The sequence below is a fragment of the Styela clava genome, chromosome 4, assembly GCF_964204865.1.
Source record: "Styela clava chromosome 4, kaStyClav1.hap1.2, whole genome shotgun sequence".
NCBI lineage: Eukaryota > Metazoa > Chordata > Ascidiacea > Stolidobranchia > Styelidae > Styela > Styela clava.
Window position 1 is genome coordinate 438,865 of NC_135253.1, and position 12,856 is coordinate 451,720.

Here is a 12,856-nt window from a genome sequence, read left to right on the forward strand (position 1 = left end):
CATGACTGGTTGGGAGTAGATATGTATCGGCAATATCAGACATTTTTTCGGTATCTGCTGAATGTGGATGGATATATTTAGGTTTTTAATCTGATCCAAACTTATTACTGTACCATGAACTGTGAGCATTGATTCCAATGATGATTTAATCATTTTAATCACAATTATTTTATGTTCTGGAATACCTGTTCGTCAAGCTAAATTTACAGGGGTTCTCAACCTGGGGTTCGCGAACCCCCAGGGTTTCACGAGAAGATTTTCAGGGGTAATTGGATGGCAGTCGAGTTTTTTTTTTTTTTTTTTTCAATATCCTTTAACAAAGGAAAACTAAGTAACTACCAGACGAAAATGAATGCAAATTGAAAATCAGCGTAAATTTTCACTGATCTAGTGTTAACAGAAAAAAGGTTGAGAACCCCTGAGCTAAAATAATGATAACTGGGAATGTAGTTCGGAGACAACTATTTTATCATGTCTGACCCTTACAATCAAGATGATAGTCAAATGTTATCGGAAAATCAGCTTTTCGAAATATCAGCGTGTAGATATCGGTCTGTATCGGCGATAGAAGTGGTATCGATATATCTTTAATGCATGTATGCTCATTCAATTTTTTTTAATTTGGAAAATATTTTTTATAAATAGCCATTACAACAAAATACTTTTATAAATAGTAATTGCAATAGTTCAATCCGGTATATTTCACAATACACCAATTTTCACAACCTTGGGACAAGTAGGAAACGGTGGGGCACGACATTTTCGCGACACCAGATTTTGTGCACCCACCTCCGCCGCAAAGTATAAATAATGATTTCTCAATGCATTCTGTAGTCCCATAAGTTTTTGATTGTTGATTGTATTCGTCTATGTCACATTTTCACTTATAGGCATTTACTTTCCCCCGCATTTGCACCCACAGACATTAGCACAGAGGTTTATTCGCATCCATTGATATCTGTACAAGTGGGAATTTGCAACCTCCGACATAATGCCCGCGAACGTCTGCACTTTTTTGAACATTTACATTCAAACCCACTGAAGTTTTACCTACGGATATTTGCACCATTGTGCATTTTTGAACAGCAAAACATGATTTGGATTCTTTTTTTTTAATGTCCGTGCAAACTAAATTTTGAGTAGCGGTAGCTCGCTTTGCTGGTGTATTACCAACTTGCTCATCTCCAGAAATTCCTATATCACCAGAAATCCACAGCGGAGTGACTTTTCGCTTCCCCATGTCGATAATTTGAGAATATGCGGTCTTGGTGTTAATAATGAAATAATCTGTGGAGGGTTGAATAGATTCTTTGACGCAGGGGTCGGCAAGCTACGTCCCCGGCCCGCGACGCTTCACTGAATTATATTAACAAAACAACTGTATTGACGATTATATTCTTTACGTGACAGAGTTTGTTTTGAGACATTATATAATAACTTAACAAGTATATAATTCACAATCACTCGTTTAATGAGCCTATAATTGATTATAATTAGACAAATGGCAATAGAACGTAAAAAAGTTGATGCTTAGTGCAAATGATTCAATGACGCAGAAAATATTCAAATGATCAGTCTTCACTCACTGCTTGAAATTTAACTAAAATCTGTGTGAAAAAATGTGATTCGTTGGCCATTTCTTCAGTTTTTAACTTTCTAAAAATATGTGCGGCCTGCCAATGACTTGCAACCTTTAATTTTGGCCCGCGAACGACAAAAGTTTGCCGACCCCTGCTTTAACCCTTTCCATGCGATTTTTATTTTTTATAAAATAATTGTATTTGCTACGCCGACTTTATGCATTTGTACCCCCACAATTAATCAATCGACTAACGAAAAAGTAATGATCCTCTGCTGCCCACTGACGGCTCGTTGGAAAGCTTATTTAAAGAGCTTGCAATTGGCGATTGAAAAAAAAAAAAAATTTCAAAAGGGGTGGTCTGAGTCACAAACCGGATAGAAAAAAGGCATTTTTTTTCTTGGGTGTTGAAACTTCAAACCGTGATAAAAAATAGAAATATTCGCTAAATCCTTTACTGTTACCGCTTCTTGGTTGGCAAACAATAGCATAATATTGCTGTAGCAATTTTGTTATCTAACTCAAAATACTTTGGTAGATGGAAGGGATAATATGTCTTCTATTACCACCCAAAAAACACCGAAATTTGCATAAAGTTCATAAACACTCCCTCGTTCCGTCGCAAATAAAATTCCCATGGTAAACGAAAGCGAGATTTACCGTTGCTTATGTTAATCTCGAAGAAGACTTCTTATCAATAAACTAAAACCCGGAAAAACTAGACCAACAGTTTGCGACCGATTGCTAAATAAAACAGTGAAGTACATCAACGTACCCGCCGCAATCTAGCGAGTTTTGTCGTGGGTACGTATACGTGCCCACCGCACGGAAAGGGTTAACGTACTTTGGGAATCTGATGTAATGTCGGATTCTTATATATATATTTATCTTTCATGGGTGAAAATGACCGGAGAATGGGAAAAATCATCTATACTCCGAACTTCAGCTATAGTGCAAGTCTGTAAGATCAATATAAGGGCAATCATAATTCCAGTATGGTAACGGTATTTTTCTTTAATTCGTTAAAATATATATTGAAGACGTCACAGGTGACCTATATTAAATGAGTTAAATGGCGGGAGGTCTGGAATTGATGTATATCTTATCATGAGTTTTTGATTGAGGAGTGAGTGGGATTACTATGAACTACATTGGTAAAAGGCATTTCGAACGTAAGACATCATTTCATACGCTGTTGGACATGCAGTGACTTTTCTCTTGACGCCGCGTGCAATGGGACCTGATGGTGAGTCACAACGATTCCTCAATTGATTTCGATATTCATTTAGACATTTCATTATGGTGATTATGGCAATGTACCTTCATCTGATCCCATGGGCGAGCCTGTGGGAAGGCCACGGGGACAGCAGATTCAAGCTGTAGAGTTCGCGTTATTACACATAATTGCTAGATGTGTTTTTATTTAATAAGTAAATCTGACGGGCCTCGTTCGTCGGCTCGGTGAAATGTTCTCTTTTTTAGTAAAGCTGGACTAAATTGATGTTGAAAAGATAGAACATTTGGAAACCACGAAACGACGATAACAGAATTTTGCCAACTATTTAGAGACTGATTTGTCATCTACGAAGAAATCTTTGATCTCCTTACGCTTTTCCGAAGTGGAAATAAAGCTTTTTCAAACAATGCGAAAGATTTTTCTTGCTTGGCTGGAATGTTTTTTTCAACTTTGTGCATTGCACATCATTTATTACTCACAATAAGCTGCTCAATTACTAATTGTGAGCGATCTTTTTCAAAGTTAAAACAGATACATACAGTACAAACATATTTGAGGTCTTGGATGTCAAATCAGCGCCTGGCAAGTTTATCTATGGTCAGCATCGGCAAAAAATGACTTGCTTTTTGTTAATAAAGGAGTTTGTTGCGTAGTTTGGTAGAAACAGATTTCAACTGTGCTATATACATTATATATCTACTAAAATGATAAAATCTATCTCTAACGAAGTGACGACAATGGAATAATTAATGTATTTTTGTCTTTAATAAAAAAATCTACAGAACAATATTTATTTGTCCTTAGACTATGAGTATTTGGCAGTTCCTTTAATCTTCGTCAACATTGCCGGATTATTTTTTGCAATATCAAAAACTGTCTATGAGAAATGTCGTTAAAATTGTACATTAAAGTGAGTATACTAACAATAGACTCAAATAGAAAGTACTCGCGTTCTCCCGACCATCGTGGTTACATTAAAGAGAAAATGCGCTCGACGTTGGCGTTATGCGCAATAATGCTGAAGTAATACAAATACAGTACGAACTTTATCAGTTCTATGTAGAAGTCGCAGTTTTAGCTGCTGGTTTTCAAATATTCTGTCCATCTTGCATGTGCCCTGAGTTTACAGTAGGAAACTGGATTGGATTGAAACTGCTTTCTACGTACTTGCATAAGTTTTGGAAGTGGTCGACCAACTTGGCTTCATCAATCGAAACATTTTTCTCAAGAAAATACTCAACGCACGGTTAAACATTTTTCCAGTCGGTGTTTTGGATCAGAAGCATCCAGCCAAAGCATTTGAATTCCTCGAACGAAGCTGTCCATTTTTCGAGGTATTCTGGGCAAGACTCGTACAACAGGACTACATCCAAGCGAAACATATCTCACATTCCAGCCCTTTCTCTCTAAGTCTACGCATTTCAGATTTAATTTGGGTTTGTATGAACATCTTTTCTCAATGGTAGATTTAACGGCATCGAGACAAGATTTGATTTCAATAATGGAAATCTTTAAATGTTCAAGATGCCTAATTTGTATATTAAACACAGCAACAAACGTAGATAGTTGTTTATTTTGAAAACTTTATAATACACCCAAATTGAAAAAGGGAGAATTCTAGGAAGCCAACAAAAAAAGTTTGAAACATTAGAAATATTATGTGCCAGCCCACCAGCACACACAAAAAATTTACAAAACACACAAACTAATTAAACGAGGCTTGGGTCAGAACTGGACAGATACGCGAATGTAATGAACTTTCGGGCTCTTGAACTTTTAAAAGCTGATAATAACTCAAGCTAATACAGTAATGATAACTAATTCAATATCTGTACATGCCTTAATTTAAATGTCTCGAAAAGATGGAAATATAAACGAAAGCAAATGTTTTAAAATACAACTCACAGGATTATCATAAAATCTTTTTAGAGCAAAAGATGGCTTTTCAATAGACCGGAATATAATTGCAAGGCAGGGTAAATCTGAAGCATTCTAGATAAACTTGTATAGAGTGATTTCCACTGGAGTGATCTCACGCAGTGGGAAAATAGTTTTTTTATACTCTGTTTTATTAACAAAGTTACAATAATCCTTCAGATATTTGGTGCGTACAGTGTATATGCAGAAATACTGGTACGTTTTGTAAATAATATTTTCCACGTCAATGCTCATCTGATTGGTTCCATGATCTAAAAAGTTATTCAAAACGTGTGCAGGGAAGCCCACCGCAATCAATGCTTCTCTAACAGCTGTTTTATGTTTGTGGCGCATCGTTAGAAGGGATACCCTCGCAACCGCACCTCGATTACCCGGTACTCTATTAGTGTGTGTACCAGATTAGGGTTAGTTAGGCCATAATTTTATATTAATTTTTTAATTCTTCAAACAAGTTTATAACAGTGCTCGTCAACCGGTTGTATAAGGTATACCTCGGGGTGTACCACATTTATAAGGTGTACAGGGGTGTACCCAGTAGTGGGATTCAGCCGGTTCGCACCGATTCTATAGAACCGTCTCACGGGGTTTTATGAGATCAGCAAACCGGTTAGTATTACATGACTTTTTGTAACAGAGCCGCCTAAAAATATGACATTTGTATGATGGAACCGGTTGACAAAAAAATTGAATCTCACCACTGGGTGTACCGAATGTAATAAGGTTCACATTAATACATGACATGCTATTTTCAAATGTATTTGAAGAAAATTGACAACTCGTCATATACAAATAACGAGTATGCGTTTAAACTTATGCACAATGAATCAGGCGTTTTCAAAGTTTTTGTTATCTACTTGGTATAATGCCTTTAAATTGAGGAAATGTCATTCGGTTTTGAATTTTCCTACCATATTATTCTCGAGGAAGTCAATTCTGTTGTTGTTGTGGAGATCCTCCGTGGTGTAGGCTACTTTTTGAATCACTGTCAGATTGAATCATAAAGGGTAAGGCTCAAATATTTGAAAACTGTAACAAAAGTCTTGGCGACAGACTGGCAGTACTAGAGGTTTCTGGGTACTACAGTCTTGCACACAAGCTGTTTTCATTCTCATCAGAATGCCTACAATATAGCTGTCCGAACAAAGGTTTTTTGCTCTTATAGAAATAATGAACAGGAATACAATTGAGGATTCATTTTATATTAATGAGAGGGGCACTTGAATTAAGGTTATTACCTCACTCTGTACAACGTTCGCATTAGACAAATAACCAAATATTGCGTCGGTATAAACATGTATATCTTCTAAATATTGTGTGTTCTGGTCTATTAAAAATCTAATAGGTGGAGACGTGGAGTGTACCAGATTTTGAATGAAGAGTGTACCACTTCAAAAAAGGTTGACGAGCACTGGTCTATTAGCAGACTTTTAAAATTTTATATAGGCTCAAGTGTGATTCGTGATCATGGCGTGATTGTTTCGGCCATCCATCAACTTCGTGTTATTTTTGACAAACTCGAAAGCTTCTGTACGATCACCGTCGACGAGACGCTGAGGAAATAAAAAGGACTGGATTTGCAACCCAAATTAGCTTCTTTTTGACTATTATCTTTCGTGTCGGTTTTGATCGTGCTTATCGCCACCGTAAAATAAAAAAAAGTTAACAATATCTATGCTACTGGCTGCGAATCGGTTGAAAATTCTGATAAAATTGACACAATGACATTTCAACATATTCAAATTAATATATCCGTTGGTAAATCGTAGAAATGTTACTTAATTAGGAACTTGTATCGTAGTAGTATATATTTACGCTTGTATTGATGATTCTAAATTTACAAAAAGGCCTACTGAGACGTTGTTGAAATTCAAGAGACATTGGCGCACATTGTGCCCATCCATGAATTGAAACAATATCATATCCACACGAAATAAATAAAAAACATTACAAGGCAAATATTACACTCAATTTTACAGTCATTGTCTGTTAGCGAAACATGTGTGCAGATTCTCGTGTTTCCGTCAGAAATCGACAAGTGCGTGTTGCTGTCCAAGCTTTTAGTTCAGCGACGAGCAAGTGCTTTGTCCAGGTCACGTGCCACCAGGTATTATAAAAGAAAACTGCTACTCTACTACTAATATTCAAGACAATATTCGGAAATTTTTCCCAGCCACACCCTAAACTTACTTTTTGAAAATTCTACCTTAGATCAGAATTTGGGTGGTGTTCAAGTTTAGTAAAAACGTTTGCGTCCCGCAATGGATTTCCCCATGAAAAAGTGGCCCGCGACACTAAAAAGGTCGGGCAGGCCTGCCGTACGCTATCGCAATGCTTGTCATATGCATAATAACAATTACAAGTCTCTACTTACTTTAAATTTTTCCTAACACGTCAAAAACTTTTGATTATATCAAGAGAATTTTAAATATTTAATCCCGTGAGAAAGGAGGACAATTTGACATTTTAGAGCGTCCTCGGAGGATGTAAATTCCTATCGAAAAAGGAGGACGTATACTCCATATTGAGGAGGTACGCTCACCCTGCATATAACAATGAATCAGTATGGTAATAAGATTAATGCCATTGACAAACATAACTCTCTCGGAGTTTAGAACCCCCGGGAAGATTCTCCGTTGTATTATAAACGTTTTATTAAACCAGCACGAAGCAATATGAATATCAAAACGAATCGGTACTTACAAGCTACGACCGCACTCGTTACGTTTGATCTCGAGGCTAATTTTGTTGAGATGTTTTTTTATATCCAGCATTGCCTATTTGTTCACAACCGAGTAGCCGTCAGGGATGGCCAATTCGAATATCTCGTCATTCGAATATCGGAATTAGCGTTCATAAGAATATCGAATATTTGTGTGACGTCACACATTTTCGACGCCGCTTCCAAGACGTTTCCGTTGAATGAAAACATTCTCGATAGAAACTTGCGCGTGATTGTTTTTATCACTCATCAGCGTAACGTGTTATTTTGGCCGTAAACGCTTTTACGTTTGTGTTATTTTCTCTAAAACGAAAATTTTCCACAAATTTGTTCCACGATAACGTACGCGCACAGAATTGTGAATCTGGTAAATACAATCATCGGCGGCGAGTTTCTAAAGACAACGCAACTTTTTGATTGAAAAGCGGCAATTTAAAATACTGAAAATAAAACCGCAAACAATATAAGTTTTATTGAAACCCGTGAAATTTTATAAAACGCTTTTCTAGGCAGTGAAAATCGCAAAATTTCGTGGGCCTACCTTACACATTATGTTTGGTCGGGCGTTTAGAAACATATTGACACGAATTGAGGGCGGGATTTGCCTGATTATTCATTACTTTGAATTGCCGTCGAATATTTGAAACGCGACTTTTTCCCGGGTTGTGAGGATGTATTTAATATAATTAATCTAAAGTATATTCAATCAATTTTATTGTGATGAAATAAATTTTACTCTGAGATGTTACAGCAGATTTATGGATTTTTCGAACGGTTTAATCTAAAAATAATCAGAGTGTCAGCATTTCGATTGAGCGGAGTGGAGTCACTGTTAACAAGTAGGCCTACATCTAAATATTTGCCGAATTCGCAAAATACGGATCTGAACATTATTTAATCGGGCAGTTTACCACACGTTTTTATTCTTATGATCGCGGATTGCAGTGGTATATAAGAGTGGTGAGGATTTTATTTTGTCGACGCAACCGAAGGTTAAATTGAAGACAATTAAATTAATAAAGCAAGACATTTTAAATATGCCCGTGTCGGTCACGAATTCATCACTTTGCACAACAGAAAAATATATATATTCGTTGTTATATTATTTGTTGTAAAAGTCGACTCTTTTAACAGGTGGCATAATCGCGGCGATGAATATGTTCTTTTAATTTACTGCTAAACTTTATATGTATATTCATTGTATGAAATTAATTATTCTCTACACTTAACAGGATTTTATATAATTATTTGAGATTTTTCTAACGGCGATAACGAGTTGGCAAGATTGCAAAAATACATATTAAAATTAAATACATCAAGCAGTTTATCTTGTAATTTTAGGTCACAGATTGCCGTGGACCTAATAGAAATGTTTTTTTTTTGACTAAGAAGAAGCAACCGCGAAAGATATTTTAGAATCTTGTATTTGTCATGGATTGAATATTTTACGTAACAGAATGATCATTATACGCTGACAAGACGGCCCTTTCAACGAGCGCGGAATCGCGGTGGGTGTTACAGGCGGCAATGAGAATTTCCGATTTCGAAAATCCTGGCTGCGCGCTGGCAGTGGTGGTCATCTATTCTCTACTAATTTATTTCTAACTCCAAACACAACAATATGTTACACATAATAACAATATGGTTCACATAAATTTATATACAAATATACTGGTAGGTAGTAGAATACTCTAAGGCTTAAATATTAGAATTTTTAAAGGCAATTATCTGAATACAAGTAGTATTTTTGTCAATAGATTATTATCGTAATATCACGGTACCAATGATAGAAAGCGTCAGACAACTCCTTGGCTATCTTTTCATATGGTCATTTGTACAAAGTGAATAAACTTAAAAAACTGACTGTGTCACAAGTTGCTATTATTTTTTATTAATAGCTATAAACTATCAATTACTTTGTGTATATATACTGTTGGTCTGTGGCTTCATTCTGATATTTCTATTGAAGCTTATTTCCTAATTTACTGGGTTTTAATCAACTAAACAAAAATGTGTTATTTTTGATTTTAGAATGTATTCGGAATTCCAGATTCGAAAACATTATTTTAGAATGTATTCGGAATAGTTTAGTATTCGGAAATGGCCATCCCTGGCAGCCGTTCAATCGAAGTTTAATCCATATAGTGGGCGCTTCTATAAAAGTGCTCTTATACTTTTATTCATTTGTTTCATTCATTTTATTCACAACTACGTTTACTGAGCTTGCATTCACCCAAGGCGTTCCGACAGCTCCTTTAGGGGGAGACATAGGAATAACATAACCTCCTGAAACGGAACCAATTGACCAAATTGGAGATACTGAATAAAAATAAACTACAACCTGCCCATTAATTCTATTGACTAGCACTTAACCTCAATGAACATTCCATATTTATGTTGCAGGTTGGCCATGCATCCCATATGTTATATTTATATAATAAGATTTAATTATCTATAAAAGCACTGAATATATGAGAATATAATGAGAACCCAGATAAGGAATGTAGCAAGGCGAAATCGGTCACATGATTCCATAATAGTAGGGCTTCAATTGGACTATATTTGAGAATGTCAGAGAGCAGCCTGACAATGTATCTGTCCAGCAATGATCATTGGTCATTCACATTTAGTTTTATATCATGCTAATCCAAAGTCTTCTAATATACTACGTGTTGCTTCAGCTTCCTGATACTCTTCCTGCATAGCATCAGCGGACTCAACTGCTTGCAAAACTTTCTTTTTGGAAGATTCTTGTATCTCACCTAAAAATAGCATTTGCATTAATACACACCAACGTAAATATTAAAAGGATCTTGGACTGTAAAAATATGCTATATAAAACAATGAACCAATATTTAGTGGGTAGTATCGATGTTAGACATGTTAGATTTAGCTATACCAGTATACACTTGAAACATCAATTTAGCAATTTTCAGCTTACATCAGATGGATTATCTCAGCTCAGAAGAGTGAATATCCAACAAAATTGCAGAATACTTGCGACAATGAAAATAAAAGAATGCATATGAGCAATGGAAGACCATATGGATTTGTTCCTATGGATGAACTTGGACGTGAACAAAGTCAAAACTCAGAAGTAGCAAGTAATAATGTGTACTACTCAATTATATTGAATTGAAGATTCCACATAATCATTGTCAACTAACACCTTTGACTAACTTGCAGCATTATGATTACCGCTAAGTCTCAATATATGTCATATACATAAACATTTTTATTTAACACAAAAATAGATAAATGCATACATGCGACTTAGCTTGAGAAAATTCTGATTCAATGAAAAATTAATTATTAAATTGCCACTGCAATTTTTTTAGATCAAGTTCAACAACAATACTTTCAACGTAAGTAGTATGTGTTTTAATAATATTCTGTAAAAATTTGATCAAATATGGAAGTCATCCACTGAAATTGATTACATAGAACTAATAGCATCCCAGTGGTTTCTAACTTTTTTCGTCAAATTCCTCCCTTGAAACTCCTCATTCCTCCCTCAATATGCATAAAAACTATTTATTTATTTCATCTTGAATGTACCCTTATTCCCTAGTAGTAATATTTGCGAGATGCACTCCCTGCACTCTCGTGTTTGTACCCTTGCTTGAGCCTTTGATTAAACATTTCACAACATCCAATTTAGTTGAAACAAGTTTTGTATGATTTCACCAAAATGCCATATTAAAGTGCTCACCTGCCAATATGAATTCATCCAGTATATAATAAGCCTTCTCAAAATTAAAAATTATATCAAGTTCGCAAACGCTTCCAAAGTATTTGTCAAGAATTTCAACATATCTGTGGATAACTTCTAATGTCAAAAGCTCATTATCAAAGTCTTCGATTGCACAGCAAAAAAACAATGATGCATATCTTTTATACACAATCTAAATGAAACACAATATATTAATGTTCAATTCTGATATTTTAAGTATCAAAAATATATATGACCACTAGATAAAAAAAAAGAGGTGACATAACCAACATATAGAGAACACCACCAGGAACTAACATTAATAAACACTGATTTTTTGGTAATAAATAGATAAGATATATATATGTCCATGAGCTTTATTCTTAGTAGTTCTGCACAATTTCCTACTCTGATCAGATAGGATAAATAATTTCTGGATTGCTGTTCAAATGTTGGCCACAACATCCCACAATTCTATGACTTACTGGATTAATTCCTCGAAGAATCAAGGAACACGAGGCTTTTGTTTTCAGAATAATTATGAAATATAAATTGAATAATAAAACAATATACTGCAGAAAGTATCTTCATCATGACCTATACAGGTGTGGAAGGTATGTTAGCATATGTACTTCGGCACTTACCTTCAAATCTTTCCAGTCCAAAAAGTTGCACATTTTTGGACGTCTTGCGAGAATGATTGAGACCAATTCTCTTACAATTTTTTTTCTCTCTTTATCACCAATTGCATTGAACCATTTTTGAAGACGCACCTTGCCTTGGCGACTGAATAATAGCATGAATTTAATCATGATCCAACCGTTGTTAGGTTAACTAGATACTAAAATATAAATGTATTGAAAAAAATCATCAAATCGAAAACATTCTCACATAACGGTAGTACATAGTAAAGGTAAACAGACTTCAAAACAAGAGATGACATGAGACAGTTTATAAGTATCATTTTCAGTTGCCTTCGTAGTTGCTAAATATGTAAATATCAATTTTGTACAAATACATGTGGATTTGTGGGCATAGTTAGAGTGGGTCCTATGTAGTTTCATACCTAACATACTTTTAGTGGGCGTAGCACAGGGGTCTCAAACTCAATTTACTTGGGGGCCGCTGGGGCAGAGTCTGGATGAGTCCGGGCCGCATCAGGTTTTACACAATAAAAGCTTAGAAACTCGTTTAAATTGTATTCCTTGTGCACTGCAACTTTAACTGTGCAGATAAAACATGTCGGGATGCTCCTATGCTCAACAAAGAAATATTGCATTTCCCAGTTAAAAATTTCATCTTGTAATAACTGTTGCTCTGATGTTTCAATCAAGCATTTAGCCGATGGACAGTGATGTTTCGCAACATGAGAAACATGGTTACAATGTATCAAGATAGTGATTGTGACGTCAAAAATCATGGAACACTGTTTTTAAATTATTTCAGACGGTCCTGACTCCCGCGATCGAATATCAGGCCTACAGGTACTGAGGTATGGTACAGGTAGGTTACCGCACCACATATTCCTTTCAGGGGATAGATGATAAAATATTTTGTTTTGCCCTACGTGAGAGTTTCCCTTTTTCGGCCACGGAACACTTACACTTTTTATATCTCCTCGCGGAACACCAAAATATGAAAGGGTGAAATTGATTGACAAACTTCAAGCAT

The 12,856-nt window shown here is 35.5% G+C and overlaps 1 protein-coding gene across 1 annotated transcript; it reads right to left on the reverse strand.

Moving 5' to 3' along the window:
- Positions 1-9,864: 9,864 nt before the first annotated feature.
- LOC120326187 (AP-1 complex subunit sigma-2-like) lies at positions 9,865-12,045 on the reverse strand. The gene is made up of 3 exons (XM_039392439.2): positions 11,830-12,045; positions 11,186-11,378; positions 9,865-10,235 (listed from the first exon to the last, which is right to left on the reverse strand). The coding sequence occupies exons 1-3, from the start codon at positions 11,995-11,997 to the stop codon at positions 10,111-10,113; spliced, it is 486 nt and encodes a 161-aa protein (XP_039248373.1). The 5' UTR covers positions 11,998-12,045; the 3' UTR covers positions 9,865-10,110.
- Between the last annotated feature and the right edge of the window lie 811 nt (positions 12,046-12,856).